Genomic DNA, 26,163 nt, shown 5'->3' on the forward strand with positions numbered 1-26,163 from the left:
TCAACTGACTGAAGTGTTTTTAATAAGCTACAAAACAAGGCTGTAAATCAAACTCAAAGACCCATAGTGATAAATGTCCCTAGATGATAGGTTTACACTTTGCTTGACAGAAGCCTAACTATATTTTTATCATCCATCCCCCGGGACACCACTCTCCACCTCATTACTTTCACAATGTGGATTCATCATTTCCACCAGCCTTTCCTCCCCTGGACTCCCGTTTGCGCTCCGGCTCCTCTTTTCCCTCTTCATCCTCCCTGCTGTCATGTTCGTCGTTCATCAGCTCAACTCCTTCCTGGTCCCAACTTTTCCCTGCAGCTGTCTACATCTCCTGTGCTGAAGCCAGATCTGATACAGCTTCAAAGAGAAAATCCATCATGAAATGAGCTTCCTGGACATCCTCGTGTACGGTCTTGACTTCCAAGCATGAACAGGTATTTGGAGACAAGTTGGAGACAAGCAGGTAAGGACTCTCTTAAAGAAATCTTACTGTTTACTCCACAAATGTGTCCTCACACAAAATGCACCTAGGTAGAGTTAAATATTTCTTATATAATAAATTCATTTGATGCAGTAAAGCTGAGCTAAACTAATCAAAAATATGTGATCTGCTTAGTTTTATCGTTTAACAGAAATCACTTTCATTAACCAGCAGCACGTCACAGATTTACTGACTCATCGCGAACTCAAATGACCTCTCTGATCCCAGGGACGACAGCAGCATGCACAAAGCTGAGCAGTCTTATACTTGGCCTCCTCCCTTAGGAGACAAGTTCCTATCTATGATGCTATCTTAGCAATTAGGACAATCTTTGGAGAAAGACATGTTCAGCCCAGCCTGCAATTTACAGTCATTCAAACCACATTAATTCCCTTTTTGTTCCCTCTCCTGCTGGAGGCTTCTTACACACACTTGTAAACAGACAAAAACACCTCCAGTAGGCTATAAAATGGTTCATCACTTAGATTACAGTTAAAAATAAATTAAATGCCTGTCTTCTCTTTGTCACAGTTTTCCATCCTTTAAGACAAACCTTTAAGGGGAATTTAAATCCTAGTGAGCCCCATGTTGCTTCCCACAGCGCTGCACCACACACACTCCTCCCCAGGTAGCAGGTGGTTGTTTGGGATCTCAGATTCTGCTGCAGCTTTATGGTACAGAGGAAGCAGAGAGCAGGAACCCCATCCTAAAAAGACACCTCCCCCTAGTGGGAGAGACTTGTCAGTGCAGTCATGTGTGAGGCATCAGTAATTTGGAAAACACAAAGTTCTCAAAATCGCATAAACACAAGTAACAACAGGAACAAGTTTCTGGGTTTATGGTAAGGACTTGTACAACAGATCTGCATTTACATACTAAATTCTTTTATATGTTTTTATGAATGAAACATGTTTGTGCCTGTTTATTTTTGCATGTGTGTGTTCAGCAAGTCTTATTGTGTTATTTACTTTATTAAATCTAACTGGAATTATGAAGCATATGTGTGTGGATTCTTAACTTTTACAAACATGAGCCAGATTTGGAACAACAAAATGTGGTCGTATAAAGTGTACATGCATGTCTGTTTGCATTAGGTTCATGAATATACTGCATGCAGTCTGTTACTGTCGCTGCTGGAGCCTTTAAGCACAAGGTACTCACTTCTCTGTCCCTTGCTGTGGGATAAAACCCATAGTTTTTTCTCATCAATTTAGTTATAACTGAATATATACAGATTATAGCATGCAGAAATTGCACCTTTTTTTCCTCCAAATTTTGACTTACACAGGTCATTTCTGGTGGGACACGAAGGGATAAGAACACAGAATTCCTTTCAATATAAGGAAAATAATTGAGAAAAAGCTCACCATCACAAATTACTGGAATCTGATTTCTTTTCTTTTTTTTCTAAAATTAAATATCAATTTTGATTCAACATATGCTCGGATATTTGGGGATATTTTAAAGGTATCACATTAATATGTAAGTACTGAAGGAAAAAATAGAGGTTTAGGACCAGTCTGTTTGGTCATAAGTGAAAGTTACACAAAACTTTAAACTAATATGTAGCATTACATAATACTTATATTACTGAATAAGACTAAAGTGCTGAGAGTGTAGGCATGTATACAGCAGTGAACATAATATTCTTTGATCTTAGATCTTTTACTTGAGAAGTAGTAATAAAATTCAAAAATACTCTGTTACAAGTAAAAGTCATGCATTAAAAAGTAATAGTACTAAGGCATTAGCATTAAAATATATTTAAAGTTCCAAAAGTAAAAGTTGTAATTATCTAGATTGTAGTTCAGATTCATATTTTATATTGATAAATTAGAAATATTGATGCATTCTTGTGTTCACCACTTTAATGTTGCAGCTGGTAAAAGTGGAAGTAATTTAAAATGCATCTATATATTGCTGGGAGGCTTTACTTATCAGAATTATAACCTATTTACAAGTTTAGATTATTGATACAAAATATAAATCAATTAAGTAACTAGTAACTAAAGTTTTTAAAATAAATGTGGTGGATTAAAAAGTATAGTATTTACCTCTGAAAGGTGGTGGAGTAATAGTAGAAAACAGAATAAAATGGATAATAATACTCAAGTAAAATACTTGAGCAGAAACCTTAAAATTATACTTAAGTACAGTACTTGAGTAAATGTACATGTAAAAATTATGTTCCACTACTGCATGCATTTGGGCTCGTTTGGGTGCTTTCTATTCAAGTGTTTCTACATCTGTGTCAGCTGGTTCAGAGCAGCTGAAAGATGCATCACAAACCCAGGAGCATTTCAGTGCAGGCTTTTGATCACACACTGAGAGCAGTTTCATCATCTGTTGAATATTTCATCTCTTTTTCAGTCGCTTGGTCACTTGTTCGGCGATTGAAGTTATTGAAGTACAAACAGTAAAGTGACAGAATGCAGCCACTTCAGAGAACACAAAAATGTCCAGTCTGTGGGAGAACACACGGCACGATTTTGCTTTCATGCATGAGTTTTTGAACAGAGAGACTGCCTTCTGTTTGAAGCAACAGGAAAGTGTTACAAAGTTGTTGGAACCTGTGATATCTGCTGAGCTTTTCTTGTTCTTTGCACGGATTTTAAGAGAAGAAAAGTACTTCTTTGTCTTTCTCTCTACATCTTTTTCCACTTACAGAGGGTCATTACGAATGGCTTGGGTTCCTGGGTTAAACATCACGTTCACACACACAAATACTTGTCTCTAAAGGAGAAAAAGGCAAAGTTAATCAGCCAGTTTCACAGTGTGAGAAAGGAACTACTTTGCAAATGTCTGCAATCTGCTGATGAGCACAAAATGTGATTTCTGCTGATAACATAGGTTTGCAAAAGAAAATGAGACAGAAAAAAATCTAAGCAAAAATCGGGACTGCGTCTTACACTGAAAAAGAGATTCACACATGAAGACTCTTAAAGTCTGGACAAATGAGCCTGAAAGATTAACACATTGGGCCACACATTAATTATAGTGGCTGGTGTTAATCCCTCGCTTCTCTTGTTCTTGAGCATGATTCCCAAATTAATATAATGTAATCTCATAAGAATAATACACATTTGATTAACGATGTCATGCAGCTCAGAGGACCAACAGAGTTTTCAGTGTCAGCTCATGAAGTGGAAACATCTTGGCAGAGAGATGACACATTTTCAGTTTCCACTGGTTGTGTGTTTTGTTGCACTCACTGTTTGAACTAATGGAAAGACATTTCAGCTGTTAATGGTAAGATTGTTGTTGGAGAATAAACAAAAAGCTTTTTGAAAGGATTCAGTAATTCTGGGCAGTACTCTGTCTAAAGCCATTAATGCACTCACACGCTTCTGAGAATCACAAAGCATTATGAATATTTAACATGTTAACAATATTTAACAATACCTCCATTCAAAACAAGAGGGAAGTTAAAACTAAAAAATTTGACATATAAAGTTTAGTGTATTAAGGGCAGTACATTAAAATGTAACTGAAAGAAGATTTTGCAATAAACAAAATCAAAACTAGATGTTTTTAATAGAAATTATGAAATATTTCTGGTTTATAATGTTGTTGATGTAATTTATAATCTACCAAGAACAGTTACCGTGGATAACCACAGGCCTGTAACTCATTCTGCCACAAAGCCACAGACACTCTGCACCATCCTTCATTATATGCTGTATGCATGTGTTTTTAATTTGGAGCCTCAGGAAAGGAGTGAACCTTGTGGACATTATTATTTTATTTTGAGAGCATAAGCCAAGTTAATAACAGACTTTAAACTAGCCAAACAAATATAAATGTGTGAGCTACATGTCAGCTGTTAAAAGATCCTTGTATGCATGCATCATTTGATGACTAGGTCATGGTACTATGTCGTTATGCTGTCATGGCTTGAAAGTCTTGGTAACACTTTCTATGATGACAATATAACCATAATGCATTATATGCATACTTAAAATGCAATAAAATCTGCCTCTAAGCACTGTATAATTGGAAACACTCATAAATATTCATAATGTTTAAAAGCAATAACAATATGCAACACATTATGTAAGTATTATGATACTTGATCCTAAAAATCATTATAATATGCTTTATGTTATGATTACTGCTGCAAAGCATTATGGATATTTATGAGTGCTTCTAACTATAATTATACAATGCTATAAGCATACTATAACGCATTATTAAGTATGTTTATAATGCATGGGCACCATACAAAGTGTTGCTATAAATACAGTAAAGGAAATAGGGCTGAGCTTTTTTAAGCAACTTTTTAACCCAAACCAAGTCTGTTTTTCTAAAATTATTTCTTTTGAAGATCTCACAGGTTTTCATTGGAATAGATAAGCTTTTATGAAAGAACAAATAAGTCGCTCTTAAACATCATTATTTTTAAACAAACAGCACATATACAACACTTACCCACGAGCAGCTATATAGAATATAATATCGTCAGCGTAAAGTAAAATCCTCCGAAGTGACATCTGTCAGCAATCTGCATTGAACAAAAGAAAAATAAGCCAAATAAAGAATGTATTTGATCTATGTTTTAATTTCTAGAACATCATTCATTTAAACTAACATTACATCTAAATGTATCAGTTAAAAACAGCAAATCTCTTCAAAATAATAAGTTTATTTTCTAGAGTAGCGATAAAACATGAATAATATGTTGCTTTAAATGGTTGATAGGCTGTGTTCATATTGTATATCTCATATTATTCTTCAGCGGCCACATTCTACTTTACATATGAGAACACTTATCATGAACTGTCACCATTTAATCTACCACTGTCCTCCTTAGAATGATGATAATCACAATCCCAGGTTTTTGCATAGAAAAACATTGACAGAATTGTTGCATGATCAGAGCTTGACACATCTTTGAGATACTGTATGCCAGACTGTAAAGTGTGTAAAGTGCAGAAACATACAGAGTAAGGCAGAGAGTTGGGTCTAAAACAAACACATCTATTGCTCTAGTGAAATAAGGATGGGGAGAGTTAAGCAATGAAGAAATAAACGGGAAAGGGAAAGAGGTAGAGAGAGATTGATGAAGGAGAGAAAGTAATGAATGATGGCAAACTTGAACAGAAGGGCACAAGTCAGATACTGAATCGCGAGGTTACAACGAGAGGAAATGATCAGTTTAAGGAAATAACAATACGTCCTCCAACCCACACGACCACATAGGTCATTTGTTTCTACCCTCTAATACAACCCACAGTAGCATTTAAATAAATAAATACCCCTATCAGTAGCAGGTAATTAACCTAAAAACAACAGATATGACCGTTAACAGTCACAGTTTTAAACGCGAGGTTTAACGTTGTGAAACAGTCGTGGTTAGGTTTAGGCCACAAACTATGAGGTTAGGTTTAGGAAAAGACCATGTTTTAGGTAACATATTACAAACATGATGCGTTTACATTTATACGTTAACTTTTGGTTTCACATGGGACACACACAGTGGTCTCCTGGGTCAAAGTCATGTGTTTGTTTGACACAGCCAACCACCCCAACCTCCTCTATATGCGGACCTTGTTGCTCTATGTACTACATCACATGACCTCCTCCTTTGCTCCTATCATAATGTTACTACAGCTGTGATTCAGGAGGTAGAGCAGTCATCTACTAATCAGAAGGTCCCCGCCCCTGCAGTCTTTGTGACGAAGTATCCTTGGGCAAAATAGTGAATCCTACTTTGCTCCAAATAGCTGTGCCATTGGTGTGTAAATGTGTATGAATGATTGACTGATGAGCAGGTGGCATCTTGTATGATAGCTTCAGGCACCAGTGTATGAATGGATGTGAGTGGAACGAAAGGTGCCTGTAGAATAAAGCGCTATGAGTGGTCGCTATAAATGAAGTCCATTTACCATTCAGTCCATTACTATGGCCACAAGAGGTACGGGGCATAATAAGCTGCTGTACAAACGACTTATGGGGTCGTTTTTAGGGGGAGGACAGTCAGAGTTAAGATGAAATGACTTTATCCTTTAATCTTAATCCTTGCGATGCTCACACAGAGCTCCGTTTACCTTTGCTGCATCTCCACTGCTAATATAACAGCTTTGAAAACACTTGAACCAAAGGCCTCCCTGAGTCTCCAAAGATCAGAGCTGATCATTAGTGTAGTAATAACTGGAAAAGTTAGACTCTTTGCAAAACAAACACCCTCACTTGTAGCTCACTTTGATTGTCAGTCTCTCCGTCCAGCATTACTTGGCCTGTATAGTTAACTTCATGTAACATCACAACCTATGCTTCTTCTCTAGATGACAGACATCCACTAGCTACTGAGTCACTGCAGGGTAAACTCTCTTTATCCTTGTCCTCTGTTTCTTTTCTTCCACATCCATCCGAGCTGTTGGTGTTCGAGACCTCACTGTTTTCATTTGGGGCCCCATTTACCGCAGCTTCCTCCTCCTTTTCTGTCTGCAGGAATCCCTTCTCATCCCCACCTCTTCCCTTTCGCTCTTTGTCCTGCTGCTCTGTGTCTGAGCCCCCAGACTCCCCTGCTTCCTCAGACAAAGAGTACATCTCTCTGGAAAGCTCTCCTGCAACGGATGCGGCTTCGCTGCCACCCCAGTGGTGTTTCTGGAACAAGCCAAAGTCAGTGATATCTTTGGGGGAATTTCTCTTCTGGCTTGACTTTTCACTGGAGCTCTCCTCAGAGACTACAAGTCCATTGGGTAGACCATTGGAGGCTTCAGGCGGCCGGGGTGAAGCTGTAGAAGAACCCTGCTTGAGGATGGATGCAATAATCTTGAATCGGTTGAGTTTGCTTTTCCCCTGGCTGCTCTGAGGGGATGGAGAGACCTTGAGTGAGGAGTTGGGGTAGGCAAAACTGGACTCCACTGAGCTGCTGCTGGCTTTTGCACCCTGTAGTGCAGGCTTCCCTGTCTTCATCATGCCCATCACCTCGTAACGAAAACTGGAGATATCTTGTTTCAGCTCCTGGGAGAGAAAAGCAAAAAGTGAACTTACGTGGTCAATAAACGTATGCCTTTCATTGGACAATTAATCCCAGCTGTATTAGCAGAGCAATCTGCAGCGTATTGAATTTTAACTGAGTCGATACTAAGCGGACAAGGGTAATTCATAAGATAATGACAGCACTTATGTTTCCTCAAAAAACATAAAAGAACATTCTACTGTGGGATATTTTTAGGCACATTCATGTCTTGGAAGATCAAAATCACAGTTGACTAATAACTGACAGTATGTCCTAACTAGCCAAAGGTCTATTTTGCTAAATGGTGGCTGATTAAACTCTTTGTGTATGGAAAACGTAATTTCAGGTGTCTGACCAAAAACTAAATATTGCAATTCAGTTTTCTTAAAACCTGCAGTAACTGACATATTTGGCCACTTGAGGGTACTGGAGACAAGCAATAAACACAACAGCTACTTACTTAAAGTGGGTTTGGCAAACTTGCTAGTAAACTGTAGCCCTTTTGAACACCCAACAGACATAAAGCAACACTAAGTCATTTGGACGTTTGTCCTCACCTGATGACTGTAAAACCAATATTCACTCTCCTTTTAGCTCAGGTTTTGATCACAACCAGCTCCTGAGAGAAATATCTGGCTATTTACATGTGCAAATGTATGAAAAAATGAGTCTCTGGGCACTGATATGCAAAAGGACCCGCAACCTCTTGTGTAAAGGAGTAAGACACACAGACTTCATGGTAGTTTTTCCTCTTTTTTTGGTTGTTTTGTGTGTCTTTGTTGTCATTTTTTGTGGTTTTGTGTCTCTGTGATAATTTTGTTTCTCCTTGTGGTAGTTTGGCATGTCTGTTGTCGTTTAATGTCTCTTTGAGGGAATTGTGCATCTTATTTTGGTTATTTTGTGTCTTTTTGTGGTTATTTTTCCTCTTGGTTATTTTGTGTGTCCATACAGTTCTTTTGCATTTGTTTTGTAGTTCAGTTTGCATTTTCTTTGTGGTCATGTTCCTGGCTGGCACGCAATGACATTTAAATGACATTTTGCAGGTGAAATCCAGAGGGACCCCCTCACAATTTAGTCCATGTCTATTTAACATTTAAATGCTCCACTATGTTCACCAGCTAGTTGCTAAGTGTGCCTGTCTGCCATTTGGTGCTGAACAGGTATCATAAAAAGCTTTTTCAACTGTTTGCTCAGGGCAGTAAGAGTTCTGGGCCGCAAAATCGAAACAATTAACAGAAAGATGCTACAAAATCCTGCTTTGAATGCAGAGTTGGGTGGTAATTCTTTGTGGGTTCAAAATGTAAATATTGATTATAACAGCTTTTTCTTTTCTCTGCAAGAACTGTTCTTACCTTGAAGTTCTCTTCAGTCAAGCCCTCCTCTGTTTTGGCATCTCTGATCATGGCAGCCACATAACGTTTTACCAAGTTTCTCAGTACCTCCTACGTCAGTGAGAAAAAAAGGCTTTTGAACACAGAAACATCTGCTAATATTGAAGAAAAGTGTTGTTTCGATATCAAAACTCTCAGTCAATCAGCCAGGAAAAAATATGAGAAATGTATGCACACAAAAGGAATTATATTTCAAGCTGTATCTCAAATAAAATTTCTACAATAACCACCTGCAGATATGAGCAAATGGGAAATCCTCTACAGAGAGCACGATGAACATCCCACTGGGTGTAATTGTTAGGCCTATTGTATGAGACATCGCAGAGGCATTCTATTGACAGATGGGAATCGAAAGTGTAGAAAGGCACTTGGAGAGCAGAGTGTGTGATCCGTAACACACACACACACACACACACACACACACACCGCACACACCACACACGCACACACCGCACACAACACACACACACACACACACACACACACACACACACACGCACACACACACACACACACACACACACACACACACACACACACACACACACACACGCACACACCGCACACACCACACACGCACACACAGAAGACAGCGATGTTCTCAGCTTGCTTTGAAAGAGACTACATTTACCTGATACTGATTGTTTATCCTCAGGTTCTCTGCTGCTCGCTTCTGCACAGACATCATATGCCAGGGAGGATGAGTTAGTAAAAGAGTAGGAGATGAGAGAAAAAGCATATTTAATTTTTTCTTCACAGCATCACACATTTGTATTAAACTTTGCTGTCTGTGGGTCTCACTGCATATGGCCCCTGAGTGTTGCAACACAGAAAAGTAAGCTCTAAAATTAGATTTCTATCTACTGAAAAAAAGTGGTTTCTACTCTTTAAAGCTGGAGTGCAGGACTCTTACATATAAATGAATTTCTGTTACAATACATTCAAGCTCTTGCCAAACAATTTCACACAGTGCTCATTAAGCCTATCACCGCAAGGAAATGTTCTATGTATTCTCTAGTATATTAGTATATTGTGTAGTTTGTGGTATCTATGGTGATTTTCCTTCACTGGTACACCATTAGGGATGTGTTTCACAGAGGCAGGAAGGGGGGAGAGACCATAGCAAAGAAGCCATGGATGTATAAAGAAAACTAGATACAGCTTTGGAGCCAGGCCCCCCATTCATTCCGATGAAACAGGCACATGAAGACAAAAAACCTTGTTTTACGTGAAATGAAATTACCTGGATCTTCCGCACTGTGGGGCATAGAGTGAGCATACTGGAGAATTATGGCTGCCAAGCAGGTAACCCTCAGCTACACTGTAAAATCTATCATGTTGATTTTACTTTAAAAAAATCTAGGAAACCAATTGTCTTGAAAAATATAAGTAAATATAATTATAAATCTTAATTGTTTAAAATTGTTTGGATATAAAATTAGATATAAAAATGTTTTATATCTAATTGTTAAGTTTATTTAAAATTTTGTTTCATTTATTCATTTTTCGCCTTTTTATCTCTGTGAAATTCATATAAATGTGTTTTTCAGTGTATTACACCTGACTTACTCCAAGACTTCCGAACGTTTCTGGCCGCTTGGATCTTGTCCTCTTGCACACTTGTCTCTTGATCCAACACATGAGATACCAGAATGATTTAGGACTGGGGATGATGTTGAACGGGGCCGGCAGAGTGGCCCCTTCTTCAAAGTAACTCATCCACAGCTTTGTCCTGGCAAACTTCCACTCAATGTCTGCGTGATCCTGAAACCGAGAATAGGGTACATGAGAAGCCCTGTCGACACAAACACGATCTATTACACACGCTCATATGAATTTTTGTGTACAGTGTGTTTAATCTGTGCTTACAGCAATGTGCTGATATGAGTTGTTCATCATGGCTATGAGCATGTTGAGGAGCACCACAAGCGAGATAATGTTGTAGGTGCCAAACATAGTGGCGCCTACGAACTCAGTGAACTGATGGTCGGCATCAACGTTGGTCACATACAGACTTATCAGACCAAAGATTGACCAGAAGAGAGACTGCAGTGTCTCAAATAACCTGCAAGGTAAAGATAAGTGTTACTCAGATTCAGCTAAAAACATCAGTTCCTCTTAGCAACTGAATTTTTTATTTAGAGTTTTCACACATTTTGCATGACTCACAACTCTCTCTTTCTTTGCCACTAAACTTCACAATTTCACACTTTTACACTATGCATGCAAGCCAGTTTAGACTCGTGTACTCACGTTGAGAAAGCATTATTCTGCTCCACACAGCGGATGCCTTTGCATTTTCCCTTCTCATCTGAAGCCTTGGTTTCATAATAAAAGTACAACTGGTTTAGCCCATTAGCAAAAGCCAAAAGGACCTGGAGAAAGGGATGAGAGTCAGTACTTCAACGTCTGACACCATCGTTCTCTAATGGAAAATGGTGGATTTCCTCCTCTGGGTTTGGAGTGAGTTCAAGTATCTTCAGGTCTTGAGGGTAAAGTAGTGAGAGATGGACGGGCAGTTTGGAGAAGCTGAGCCGGAAGGCAAAACTCTCAATTTACCGACCCATCAACGTCCCAATACTTGCCTATGGTTATGAGCTTTGTCTAGAAAATGAAAGAATGAGATTGAGAATAAAAGTGACCTCACTGGGTTTACTGTGTGGGGTGCCTGGGCTCAGCCTTAGAGTTAGGGTGAGGAGCTCAGACAATCAAATTGATCTTGAAGTACAGAGGCAGCTTCTTTCATTGAAAAGGGCCAGTTAAAGTGGTTTGGGTGTCTGATCAGGATGCCTGGATGCCACTTGTAGAGAGGTTTTCATGGCTGACCTAGGAACGCCTGGACTACCTTCCTCAGCCTGCTGCCCCTGCAACCCGGCTTAAGATAGGCAGAAGATTATGGCATATTTACCAAGCAGTAGATGAAGAGGAACTTCAGGATGTCCAGCAGCATTCTCCCCAGAGAGATCTGCAGTGGCCCCAGGTGAGAGTTGGCAGTGAACAGTGAAATGAGGCGCAGGGAACTGAAAATGTTTGCTATGGCAAACACTGCCTCAGCAACTAGTGTTGGGTGCCACATCTCCCACTGGTTCCTGGGTTTACTACCACTGTACTGAACAGGACAAAAAGATGGCAAACACACAACACAAAGTGAGAACATAAGAAAGCTACACTATACCTGTTTATTTCACTGCTACTCATAGATAATTAAATACCTTAGTGTAGGCTACAATCTTGAGGGAGATGGTGGCTAGGTACAGAGAATTCATGACAAAGTCCATCAGGTTCCACCAGTCATGGACGTAGTCTTGGAAACCACCATCCCACATTTGTTTGATTTCTGCCCAGATGAATCCTAAAAATACAACAACTGTTTGATCATCTCTTCAATAAATGTCCTTATGCCATTACCATGAAAAACACTTGTTTCTGATTGGCTGGCAGTTAATATTTCTAGCAGTCATTTTGGCGTTAATATTAGGTGATTCAAGAAATGAAGGGAAATTAATTTATCTGTGGCACACTTTTTCAATAACATAATTCTTAATGTTTGGGCTTGGGGTTAGGTAAAAAGTGTTTTCAAATCAAAGAGTTTGAGTCCAGGTTAATCCATGAGTTATTGGTGTTAAAGTCAAACTCGAGTTGCAAGTCTTTTTTGATTTCCTTAAGTCAAATCTAAAGGCATCATATTTGTAACTTGAGTCTGACTCAAGTCCCATGACTTGTACTCGAGTCCAAGTCATGTGACTCAAGTCCACATCTCTGGATTACACTAAATACAAAATACAGCAGTTGATGGGTCACAGGATCAACAAACATATGACAATTCATGCTGGGGGAAAAATTTCATGGCAATCCATTAAACTTTTGAGACAATTCACTAAAACTACATGGCGGTGCTCGAGGAAAAAATAAAAAACAATTTGTAAAAACCAAAGAATACATTTAGCACCTCTCTGCTTTGGGCCTCTGACAGGCGTCTTCTATATAACAACACCAGTTTCAGCTAATGGGTATCATAGTAATGGTGCAATTTACCAAATGATGGAGCAAAACACTATCTTTTAGGAATAAAAGACACACTGTTGTGTTGTCTTTTTGCCCATGTTAAGTGGACACTGTGTTATTTTTTTGAACATCAGGACATTCACTTACATTCATCCTCAACTATAAACACCCTCAGTCCTCATCCCTCCAACTCACCCAGAACCCATGGCAGAATCATCCACTCCACAGTGGTTGGTGCAGGACCCTGCCTGTCCTGCCTGTCCTGCTCTGTGGTGACAATATGCTGGGAGGCGAGGAGCAGCAGGAATAAAAAGGTCAGGTAGGACGCCGTGTGGCAGATGAACTTGATGAAGGGCTTGCGTATGAAAAGGCCGTGGCGACTCTTGGGAGCGATGAGGTAGCAGAGAGCAAACACGGGGTAGAGGAGTCCGATGAAGACACAGGTGATGAACTTCCCTGCCCAGTGGCGCCGCCTCCAGCCGGGAAACTCATCGTACCAGCGGGACGCCAAAAGCTGCTGGCAGTTTGGCTGAGCTACAAACTTAAAGAAATGAGGAAGGAGTTATATTTTCTGTTTGATCTATGGAGACAAAAAATAAATCATCATACACCAGTCTAAGGTATTATTCCAGCATTTAAACCTGCTGGGACACTGCATCCTCCGCCTGAGGCTATTTAGTAGTTTTGCACAGAACATAATGCTCTGGTGACCACAAGCCAGAATTAGCACCTGCAGTAGTTCCAGTTCAGAGCAAACAAACGTAGGAGTAGGATGTGTTGGTGGTGTCGAAAAATGAAGAGTAATCATCAACACATATAGTGAAAGGAAATCAGGTAACGGCTGTCTCGACACACAAACAAGCAAAGGGGAAGCTTACACAGGCTGTGAGGTCAGTGAAAAGGAATCTAAATGTCAAGAAACTATGGATCATGTTTTTAGATGACTGCATTGGATTTGTTCTGGATTTTTCTTGAGATAATAATAACAATACTCACTCCTGAGATCTCTGAGGATGATTGGGACTTTATCTAAAACAGACAACCTTTAACGTCTCTTACCCATGACAAGTCTGATTGAAAATGTTTGCAACATGAATCAACATGTGGGAAATATTTTGTTTTCTCTTCTGTTGTTTGGCTTGTTTGATGTTTGTGGGATCAATGCCTTATGTGACTGCGAGAATCAAAGGAATAGCATGGAAAAAGATATCACCACTCTCCTCTTGGTAACTGAGTACAGGTTTGAAATGATCAGCGAGGCCAAAATGTCGATGCATCAGAACTGCATCTGTGCTGCGGGACCGCCTCAGGCAATTGGACTGAAGCATCAGCAGCATCTGGTGATAATCTAGAGCTATCTGGGATACATTAAAAAAACAAAAAGCAAACTCATACTTGACTGTAAAAATGAGTCTCACAGCATGGGCACATACAAACACACTTACACAGGCACACACAGCGTCGGGAAATATCATGTTGAGCCTCTATATCAGAGTCAAAGTGTCGACCGGCACCGTTGGGTGCCAATTCACCAACTCTGCAGCCTGGTTACCATGGGAACCAAAGATCCCTATCTACGTTGGGGTCTGGAGTAGAACAACTCATATTTCCATACTTCAGCTACAGTGTTGCTGCAAAACTTGAGAGGAAATGTAGGGAGGGAATAGGAGGGGACACTTTTCATGGATGAGTGGCGATGAAGAGGGATACTTTTTCTTTTTACAAATGAGAGAGAAAAAATGAGAGAAAGAGCGAGAGAAAGAGCATAACGATGATAGGGGTGACAATGATACGGCTTCCACTCACCAACACCACAGCATATTCTGACGATGGGAGAATAAAGAGGGATGGAAAAAGGGAAAAAGGTTCCCCTGCTGCTTTTCTGTTTTCATATACCTCCTTTGAGCGTGAACCTTATTATAGACAAAACGGCTAACCTCATTAAGTTGCAACCACAGCCTGAAGAAGACCCATGGGTGCAGGCTAAATCTAGTAATGAAGTACTTTGGCCCCGTAAATAATAAAATAAAAAATAAAAACAGACATGTTTCGATTCTGCAGAAGCTATAGATAGACTTGTTCCCATCTATTTAAAGATAGCTTTGATCATTTTATCACATCTGTTTTGTCGCAGGTATTTTGGAGCACAAGCAACTCGTCCAATGATAAACAAAAGAGCTCCTTTTCAACTTTCATCTTTCGCTTCTTGTCAGAACATCATTCCTAATTAATGATAGAAAACAAGAGGTACTTGAGCTGCCTGATGTCTTGCCTTAATCAGCATGATATATTAAACACTGACAGTGGTGCTAACAAGGTCAGAAATTAAGCTAATTAGAATTATAATTAGGAAATATAGCCATGCAGATATTTGTCTTAGCACATAAGCTGTAATAATAATGTTATCTTCAAAACCTAATTAGATTATCTGTTTTACAAGGGCATCTGTGGACTCAATAGAAAGTTTATATTTAGTTATTTTTGTTATTTTACAGCAAAATGAGGTGGAAAAAGACACTGTCATCTTTTAAAAAAGTCCAAATGTGTTCTGTTAACTTCTGTTATTTCAACCTCCCTTCATCTGTCACAGTCACTTCCAAAACTCAGTGGTTGTAAAGTGTCATGTATGCCTCAGGTGACTTGTTCGCACAATTCAAACAGAATCCCCCCTGGTCCACAGTCCACTTGGGAAAGTGTCTTTCTACAAGCTCTCCTGCCTCTCTGCACTGTCAACTGTCTAAAAGTGCCAGGAAAGTGCTTACAGTATGAGTGTGTGAGTGGACAAGTGAGGGTGCTTTCTAGCTGTGTGAAGACATGTCCCCCTGCAGCGTTACCAAACATGAAAGGTCTGCTGAAACCCTTTTCTGTGCTTTCACAGACACACACACAGTGACAAGCACACAACTGAGAGCTGGTTATTTTTTAGCATTTGGTTTGACAAGAGTTGAAATACAGAGGGATATGAAGTCTGCAGATTTTTACGGCACTGGACTAATGACTTAAAATATTTTCAAAGACTCTGCCAAAAGAGCACAAATATGAGAAATGGTGCTGAAAATCTTCAAAATGTTTCCTTGAGTAAATGTTTTTTTATATATAATACATTATACATTAACAGTCATATCACATAAAGCATAACATCGTCCTGACAACACTGGCCATTCAGTTTAAAAGTGAAAAACTCAAACAGATATTTCACCTACAAATAAACTTGCATGTGTATTTTTCAAACTGCACTGAGAACAAGCAGCGTCATCTCTCTCTTGTTCGTACATTGCTTAACACTGGAGACTGAACTGTGAAGACAGATCTTTGTTGCAATGAATTGCTGAGTGCTAATGGTCTTTCACTACAAAACACTGACTCCTCCTAGTGCAATTTCATCTCCGTTTAATGGAGGCATTAAAAACATCTTAAAATACTGGATTGCAGTTTTTATGAGACATCACAAGGGGGCAACGTCAAACTACAGCATGTAAAATTGATAGGTTTCCCTTGGCGCCAGATGAGAATTTCAAACGTTAAAGAGACAGTGTGTTTTCACTCACACTCTGAAATCTTCAATGTACACACCTACTTTTTTAAAGTAAATCACTACAAATGAGAGTAATCCACTGCTGAGGCCCTCGGGGATGTCGAGGGGATAATCTGCACTTTATTGTGTATGTGCTACTGATCATATTTATCTGATTTGGCCTCCTGCTGCATCAAAGCACAGACTGCTCTGTTAGCTCAGCTCTTTAGACCGGAGGCCTGCGGAGATTTCTCTTCAGACCATAATAAATTACGTTTTTAAACCCTGTGAGCACAGCAGCAGTAAAGCCAAAAAACACACACAGATGCAAGGATAAATACAAAAAAGCGTAAGTGCACGCACATGACACACATAAGAGGGTTAAGAGGAGAAATGTCCTTCAGTGTTTTTTTCAGCTGAGGGTCAAAAACATGCTCCTCATGACTCACTGCAACTCTCATCAACAGCTAGTGCTATAAAAAAAAAATCACACATTCAGGCTGAGTGTCATGCCAATTACAAGAACTCAAGTGTTTGTCTGCAAAATCACTGAAAGAGATGAGTGGTGATCACACTGCAGACAAAATATCCTGAACATAAATAACTGCTCTCTGCAGAAACAGTCAAACAAGCCTTTCCAGTCCAAATGAGCGTCCACTTAACCCTTTATGTCTCTCAGGGGCCAAAACCGTGTCTGGTTTAAAGATCATCGGTCACAGGGACAAAGCAATCACTTCACATACCTCTGTAAGTGTGTGTGTACATACATTTACTCTGTGCACATCCACTTATAGCAATAGGTCAGATTACTACATTGACAATATCTACTTACTCACTCCCACTGCAAATTCTCATTGGAGTGGCAATTCTGTCTTTGGTTCTGTTTAATGCTTCACACATTTTATGTTTTCCTCTCTCTGACTCAGTGAACTGTTTACGAAAGAATGTCTGAAAAGTCCCACAAAATGCTACACCTTATGGCATAAAGCTGCCAGTGGAATATTTGCTTGTGTGGTTAACTTTTTTTAAAAGCTACATGCAGCTTCTTTGGCAAGGCTGTAATATTTGCACCACATACTGCAATGGTAAAACACATAGATACGGTGAGGTCTGGAAATATACGGGGCACTTTTTGGTAGATTACCAAGAAAAAAAACTAAATATTTTTTAGTCTTATATGATGTATAAAGACTAAAATAGGACCTTACAGACAGAAACTACTTTATAAAAGGAAGATTTTCGTATCAATTACACTACTGCACTCCATAATATTTTCTCACACATACATAAAGTGCATTTCCAGCAGAATAACTTTACCTTGAAATGACTTCTGTCTAGGCAGCTGGGACATTTATCATTTAAAAAGGGCAGCTGGGTGGATTGTTAACCACATCATGAGACGCTGTCCTCCATCAAAGTCCCAGCACGATCGAAAGGTGTTATAGATAGGATGCGGGAGAAGGGCATATTGGGACATCGCCTGAATAATTAAGGCACCCCTGGGGAGAGGCAATGTGTGGTGGAACAGTGGCAGAGACAGTGGGAGGGGATGATTGTTTACAATCCGATGACAGATTAACTGCACACAACAGAGCGGTTGGGTAAGATGACAGGGGACTGTCCATCATCATGTCCACCTGTGCACTTGTGCTACTCCCAATTGTCCTTTCGTGACTCAACGTGCTCATCTGCCAACCTGAGTCTCTGTGGGCAACAATTGGATGGATGAAGGAGGAAACAGCAGCATCATAAATCGAGATGCCTCCAAAAGTGCATCTGCTCTGACAGCCGGGCAGAGCTCCCAGTAAAAGACAGCTGAATGAATTATAAGACGCTTCTGGGAGTAATGTGTCTGCTTCCTCATCATTTTGCTTCACCTGTATATTCAGCCAAACACTTCTGCAATGTAATATCTATTTAACCCTTTTTTCTTGTTGCCTGAGGAAACCATCAGCCATCCCATAACTTAGCAACGCTATAAACAGCAGGTTTCCCGCATCCTCCATTAAAACAAGAAAACAGCTCATGCATCAGTTTTTGGATTTTCTGGTAATATATATATATATATATATATATATAAAAAGGTATATATATTCCATATATATATTCCATATTTCTGGGGCAATTTTCTAATAATCCTCCCCTTTTAAATCAATTTTAAAGTAATTTTCTTGTCACCTTTTATCTATTTCTCTCGATCTCTTGCTAAGCTGGTCATTGCTTTTATCCCCCATGTTTTTCTTGTGTTTCAAATAGTTGAACAGGTTGTGAATGTTTGCCTCACTGTATGGAAGTGACTGGGGTCATTCATTTATGCGTAAGGCAACAACAGGCTTGGATTAAACATTGCTTTCCTTACGTTGTTAAACAAAATGTAACAAAATAATCAATTGATTTTAATTTACTAAATTATTATTTATTATTAGAAATAAATCGTTCACCAGCAACTTGGTACAAAACTTATTAAAATAAAAGGAATTTCAGTTAATGTGTAAACCCTCTAAATGCTGCACAAATTGGTTTATCCATCAGTGGGATTATGACTGACCACCTCTAGCTCTGAATCGTGCCTGGATGTAACAATACCATATGGCTTTTAATTCCATAAACAGGAATTAAAGGTCCACTATAAAAGTAAACAACTGCATCAAATGTGAGCATAATGCGGCTCGCTGCTGATGCATGGTGGACTATGTGCACATGTTATCAGATGCAAAAAGAATTGGATTTAGTAGATCAGCCTCATTGTCACCAATATCCAAACAAGCTATTTGACTCAGTATCTGTCCGACCCCAACCTGTCTGCTAGGATTTACATTTGTATTTTACTAAACCATTTTCTTAATTATGTTGGTGTCGAAACGTAAACTCTGTCTGGATTATGTTTGTAGGCATAGTTTCTTTCTGGTAGAGAAACGTTACATATTTGCACCATGTACTCTTTCAGAGTCCCACACAATTTCATGGTCAAGAAACAAACAAAACGATGCCTTTCACAAAACAAACAAAATACTGTCACACATCAAAACATATTAGAGCGATGATGTCTCCAGCTACAGGGAATACATTTCCGGTTATGTGATATTATTTGGAAGATTATCCATGGAAGATTACTGTAATAAATTAATTACATACAACAAAATTCAGTGACTTTTCCAAAACTTTGAATGATTTTTGAAAAGTCCATGGCTTTTCTTGGCCTGGAAAAAGTGATTGTGATATTCCATGACTTTTGCAGGTTTTTCATGACCATAGGAACCCTGGGCTTTGAAGGGAGTTGGTTGGGGAGCAGGGTGGGTTTACACGTCCAGACTCAGGCAACAAAAGCACATTAGGTAAATTTAGGAAAAGATTACAATTTTGGTGATATTTTATTAAAAACAAAAAACAACCTTAAAAATGGATTACAAAGACTCTTGTCTTGGGTTCAGGCAATAATTACCCTTTGGTTATGTTTTGATAAAGATTTGTGATTTCTGTTGAATGTCGTTTTTTAATTACTAAAAAACAACGCTGCAGTCACTACAAGTGGATACTGTATCACAAGACCGCCTATTTTGGTGGAAAACAACTGAAATACTAAATTGTTTGTGAACATTTTGCTCATAACAGAAACAACTTCTCTGTGATAAGTTCAGTAAAATTTTGCATTTTGCTAGATGTGTTAATTAGCAACATTTCCTCATTATGTGAATAGGAAACATAATTTTCTTGGCTTTGGGGTTTCCTCAAACGTGTTTGCTGTTTCTAATTAGTTGTAGATAAATGTAATTTCTAGAAGACAGGGCTGGAGATCCAATATCATTATTGGATTGGTAGATTTCTGATTTTAACTTAAACTAATTACAGAGTCAGCATGCAGATGAATCATCTGAAATATATCTTGTATGACTCATCAGTAACAGCTAAAACATCTTTGTGGTGAAAACAGATTACATCCTAAATAGGAAGGGGACAATGCAATGCATTTTAGAGACGCTTTCTATTAGTCACACTAAAGGTTTAAATAGCAGTAGCACATATTTAATATAGTTAATAGGAGTCTAAATGTACCTTTTAATTAGCTTTTTTTCTGTACAAATTGTTTATGACTCTACCCGCTGAGAAAATGTTTATCACTCAATAAAAACAAAAACGTGAAGTCAGTGGACTGTAGAGAGAATATTGCTGTGGAGTTATCTTTGGAACCGTTTCCCTCATAATTAATTATGTGTTTAAAATGCAGTTCAGGACCTACAGAGTTGATGAATAAAACGATCCAATTTACTCTCAGGAAACTGAAACTGGACTGTGAAAGCAATCAACACTTAATTACCGCTTTTTCCTGCACATTAAAAATGCATGTACTTCACATGTTCTGCATTAAACACTACAGACATGATAGAGCATTAATGTTTAACTGGATGCACTGTATGTAGAAAATCCACCGGCAGGATATCATCTTTTCATTTAGTGAATGAGTGAAAACCATTCAGTTGATCTATCTGTGTGCTATTTTAAGCCGGTGAACATCCTACATACAGTATATAGCTACGGTTATAAGTTTTACCTTGCAGCTGAAACGCTTTGGTAATGAAAATCAAGCTTTGCGTATCAGTCATCTGCGTGAGCTGCCAAAGCAGAAACAGATAACGTCCAAACCAGCGTCTGCCACCATCAAAAAAAGAACCTGATGCTAATCTAACATCATTACACCGCTTCATATGAGCTGGCAATGACACCTGTGAGAAGACATTAACTTGGTGCAGCACAAACTGCAGCCTTGGCGGTCTCATCAAGGAGATGTACAGTGAATGTTGCCTGGGGCATGTGGCACTGAACTCTAACAACAAGCTGTGCAGCAGATAATGCAGTGCACATTACTCGACAAAAGGGAAAAAATACTTGAGGTGGACCAAGGACAAGCCTGAGAAAAAACCCCTGGATGAGTTCTTGTATGTTGTACAATTTGAAAGGCTAAAACTGTGATATTGCAATCATATCTGACCCTCACAGCTCACAGCAAAGAGGGGGCGGGTGCACTTGACTGAGGGATAGTAAGAGTGTGAGAACATTTTGCTGATAGCCAACAGGAAGACATTCCCTGTTTTCTACCCAAAATAAAGAATCAAGAAGCTTTTTTTCTGAGCCCTTCATGATTTGCCCTTCACATTTTTGTGTTTTCATTGTGATAGCATCAAGTATTTTCTTTTCACAGTCTTTGCAATCCAACCTAGTCATGAAGCTATGAATCATTAACTGAATACTAGATTATGAATCACGCTTACCTCTTTTTGGTGGTACTTGATCGCTAGTTTGAGTCTTGCCAGGTCGTTGTTGCCCTCCTCGTCCAATAAGTTGATGTCGTCTCTATAGTTAAGGATCATCTCCAGCTCTCTGGAGCTTCTTGTCTGGTCCAGAAGGTCCTTGGCAAACTGTTTGCACTGCTGAGAGAGCTCCTCGTACTCTGATTTAAACTCATTCTCCACCTTGGAAAAAGTGTATACAGAATTCATTCAAACCTTCATTTAAGACTCAGGAAATCAACTGAGGGAAACCCTCATTTTCATTGATGCCGAGCATAAACAAAGGCATCAAAAACAATCAAACAAATAACAGTTAAAATATAAATAAAAAATAGAGATAGAACAGAGTAGAGATACCGCTGAACATCAAGGCCAAATCTCAAGACACCCCTTGCTCCTTCCACTAAGCCCTTAACCTTAGGGGTTTTTCGTTGTTTGGGCTACATTACTCTCCAAAGTAAGTATTTTTGTTTAAAAACACATCAGAATCGAGAGAAATCAACCCAAGATGGCTGTGTGAACAACAAAAGATACCCACCAATGTAATTGCTTCTTTAATAAAGATTTAAAGATACAATACCCATCATATTATCTTAGTTTAATGTTGTTTAAATATACTGTGATACATTTGTGATGGTTTGTTTAGTGAAGCGTTGTTTTTTAAATTTTTTTATTTGACAACTTGTTTGATGATAGAGTAAAACTTAAGTTGTGAAGAAATCATATGTGTCCTGACAACTGCAAAAGGAAGCCTCTAACCCACACAAGAGAAATTACCACTGCAGAAGCTGGCATATTCACAATGTCTGGCAACATCTGCTGCATCTATTTACATAAACACCAGCATCGATGACTACAGATGTATTGTTGTCCCATTTCATAGGGGAAGTTCTCAACCACTATCATAAGTAACTCTGTTCAGAGGGGCAAAGGGCCACTTGAAAACAAGGAGCAGGGGTAAAAATATGAAATTGAATTAGCCCTGCAAGGATCTGGCAATGTAAATCAAGAGATTAATAAAAATCTCAGAGTACAGTTGTGTCTAGAAAGTAGTGTTTTTAAATTAAATCTTGCCTCAGGGTATTTTGTGTAATGAAAGCATCTGACATTTTCATTTGCTATTAAGCTTTACTAAATAAATACTTTGTAAAAAAATAAATAAAGATTAAAGTTTTACAATATTTCATCTGGAAATATTAATATAGCAGGCAAGGATCCGGTCCTTGTAATAATTCTTGTGACTTAAACAGCTGACCCTGACAGCTGACCCTTATTTTATAAAATTACATTTACTAAGAGCAATTTATATTAATTCTGTGCTAATAAATTGAAAGTACATTAAATGTCACGTGTCACGTTTCATGAATGGGCACTGAGCGGTTAATCAATGTAACGTGCAGCCAGTCAAATTCTACCCAAGCATGTCCCTCACCTTACTGAGCTCCTGCAGCTCCCAGCTGAGCCTGAACGCAGTGAGAAAGGGGTCTTCACTGGAGAGCGCAATTAGCGAGGGACTCGACAGCGCTTTGTAGATGTTGAGGCGGGAGCGCGAGTGCCGCAGGCTGTCCACATCTGAACTAGACACACACTCCACACAGTTGCAGCGCACCTGCAACATCAAACAAAGCACGGACACATTTTGATGAGGCCTCCCAGTGTTTAGTAATAGATCATATTTCGGTTCTGCAATCCAAGCGCTGCATTCATTATGTCAACAGAGTACTGTACTGTCATGCCTGGGGAAGTTATTTGTACATTAACCCTTCAAAACTTGAGCATATTGGCTTGTTTTCTCCCAAAAACATGGGAACAAGAAATGGCTCAAAAAATAGCAAGAAATTAGTAAAAAAAAGATACATGAGAAAATTTCTGGAAAGTTAGCATAAAGAAAGAAAGAAAGAAAGAATGAATGAACAGAAGAACGAAAGAAAGAAAGAATAGGTAAAAAAAACAAAACAAAACGACAACAAAATTTAAATAAATAATTCATAAATATAGTTTTCTGGACATTTCCCTATAGTGTTATGATAATATCTAATAATCCATCCCAGTTAATTTTTGTATAATTTTCTTCTGACCTTTTGTTATCTTGTTTTGGAATTTGCAGGACAATTATTGCCAAGTTGCTCATTATGTCTTTCCCGTTTATTTATCTATTTTCTGAGAAATAATCTTCTCAGGTTTCAGAGGTTAAAATAATTGTGAAAGGGATCTGAATGCAGTAAGAAAACTGATGTTCATCTAGGCATTAAACCAATTAGTTTGACAGATTCTACCTCATAGACAAGATCCTAAATCAAATACTGCATCATATAACACACACACACACACACACACACACACACACATTAAAAACACACACACACACACACACACACACACACACACACACACACACACACACACACACACACACACACACACACACACACACACACACACACACACTTTGGAGATATGGGGGGTTTCACACTGATAATCACAACAAAATACAAATGGTTTACTCACCTCATGTGGCTGCGGCATGGACACGCCTTTCTGCACCAGGAGCTTAATAATTTCATAGTTATTGGTGTGTGCAGCGAGGATGATGGGAGTGATGTCAGGGGTGAAGTCAGAGAACTGCTTGTCCAATAAGATAGGAGGAACCTTTCAGGGGAGAGCAGAGAATAAAAGCTTTAATCACACATATACAGTATGGGATAAGCTCTTGAAGCAGTACGTTTTGTCTTGGCTTTATTTGATCTATTGCCAGGTTATAGACCTCAGTCTTTTTCCTTCTGTCAGGTTTACCTGACACGCTCGACACACAGTAGAAGTAATTGGTTTAGTTAAACACAAAGCCTGTGAGATCTTCTGCTTACCTCAGAATGCAGTTCAAAGGTCTTTACATTAAAGTTAAATGGAATAAGCAGGATCAAAAAAACAGTCTTTAGCGATTTTGGTGGATGCAACAGTTCTAATACCAGCAAGAAGATGCCCTTGGTCAAAGTCACAGATAAAATGTCATCCATATCAAGACGACTGTAAAGTGTATAGGCCACAATGTGATGAAAAGCATCAGTATTTCACACATTTCACTGGGAATCATTATGCTCAGAAAGAAATTCATTTCACCTATCCCTCTTATCACCCACTCCAGCTAAGCCCTTTTGCTTCCCATGTCACTCAGTGGGAATACACAGCTGCAGGCTGCAGAGGAGTAAGCTGGCACTTTTCACTTCTTTTAATTGAAGGCCCATTATCTGATTCTGTGTTGAGGGAGACAGGGAGCAGAGAGAGAGTAAAGTCAGAGAATTATTGGAGGATAACCATGTGATAGGTTAGGACCTATTCTGCAACTTGGAGGCAGTGGACAGATGGGAATAAGGGGCTCTAGTTTTTGTGAGAGAGCTTTGCTAAGACTAATGTTTAAGACGTGAGAACCTACTATCTTATAAAAACAGACCCTCTCTATACAGTAACTACAAAACCAGGAAAATGTATCAGCTGTATAACAGGTATACTGTTATATCCTTATTTTTGTGTCGACAAACAAAATGCGAGCTTTCACATGAACAAATTAACTGGTAGTATAAATTAACCTCTAGATTTAAAATGTGCAATTTAACCTCCTGAGCCACGAGCTTTTGTTTTGCATGCATTTTTAATTTCTATCTAACAAAAAATATACTATTTGGAATTAGTAGGACCTGATAAGTACAAAAAACTAAACATTGTCTTTGAACAGTTAATTGTTTTTGAAAAAAATGATGCCTCATATGGAGACAGTGGATTTATTTTTAATAGTCAGATGTGTGCAATAAAGTGTAAAACTATTTATTTCAATGCCTGAACACTATTGTGCAAAAACAAAATTACAAACAATGCAACAGTTCATGATTTGCAACTGTGGGTTAGGGGTCACTGATCAAGACTAAAACTGTTCAAAACTATTCATGTCAATGCCAGAACATGGCTATACATAAAAAAACAAATTTGTCAATAATTCAACATGTGTAAACTGCTTTTTGAGTTAATGCCAATGTTAGCATGCTAATGTGCACACAGAGACATTTAATTTAAAACCCCCAGACCTCATGGTGGCGCTATAGGGAAAGTCAAGGTATCACAAAAGTCATTCATTTCTGTACCATATTTTGTTATCCACTGGGAAGATGTTGATAAATTCTACTAAATAGACTGAAACTAAATGAAAAGTAAAGGGATCACCAAAGTCATTCAGATGTATCCTCTGCACACCAAAAATATCAAATGACGATTTCATAAGTAGCAAGTGATAGTTGTTGAAATACTTTATTCCAAATATGTCAACCTATTGGGGAGCAATAGGTAAAGTCAAGGGAGCAACAAAATCAATAAAAATTAATCCTCTGGAGACCAGAAATATCAGTAAAAACTCTCACGTTAATCCATCCAATAGTCTGAACCTAAGTGGTGGACTTATACCTCTTTTCCACCAACATGGAACGGATTCCGTTCTGGTTTGCACACCTGATTTTGAGCATTTTGAGCAGGGCATT

The 26,163-nt window shown here is 38.7% G+C and overlaps 1 protein-coding gene across 3 annotated transcripts in view; it reads right to left on the reverse strand.

Annotated features, from left to right (window-relative positions):
* Nucleotides 1-5,014: 5,014 nt before the first annotated feature.
* LOC121952136 (short transient receptor potential channel 4-like) overlaps nucleotides 5,015-26,163 on the reverse strand; it is an 85,546-nt gene continuing 64,397 nt past the window's right edge. For all 3 annotated transcript variants that reach the window (XM_088088137.1, XM_088088136.1, XM_042498645.2), the window contains 12 exons: nucleotides 24,149-24,289; nucleotides 23,073-23,249; nucleotides 21,623-21,823; nucleotides 13,037-13,382; nucleotides 12,049-12,188; nucleotides 11,745-11,945; nucleotides 11,090-11,211; nucleotides 10,706-10,901; nucleotides 10,406-10,600; nucleotides 9,468-9,509; nucleotides 8,798-8,887; nucleotides 5,015-7,447 (listed from right to left, as the gene is read on the reverse strand). In XM_088088137.1, coding sequence (XP_087944263.1) covers nucleotides 6,749-7,447; nucleotides 8,798-8,887; nucleotides 9,468-9,509; nucleotides 10,406-10,600; nucleotides 10,706-10,901; nucleotides 11,090-11,211; nucleotides 11,745-11,945; nucleotides 12,049-12,188; nucleotides 13,037-13,382; nucleotides 21,623-21,823; nucleotides 23,073-23,249; nucleotides 24,149-24,289 — 2,550 coding nt within the window. In that variant the 3' untranslated portion in view covers nucleotides 5,015-6,748. The remainder of the gene's footprint in view (nucleotides 7,448-8,797; nucleotides 8,888-9,467; nucleotides 9,510-10,405; nucleotides 10,601-10,705; nucleotides 10,902-11,089; nucleotides 11,212-11,744; nucleotides 11,946-12,048; nucleotides 12,189-13,036; nucleotides 13,383-21,622; nucleotides 21,824-23,072; nucleotides 23,250-24,148; nucleotides 24,290-26,163) is intronic.

Source organism: Plectropomus leopardus, chromosome 15 (genome assembly GCF_026936395.1).
Source record: "Plectropomus leopardus strain MGB_pleo_1.0 chromosome 15, ASM2693639v1, whole genome shotgun sequence".
Lineage (NCBI taxonomy): Eukaryota > Metazoa > Chordata > Actinopteri > Perciformes > Serranidae > Plectropomus > Plectropomus leopardus.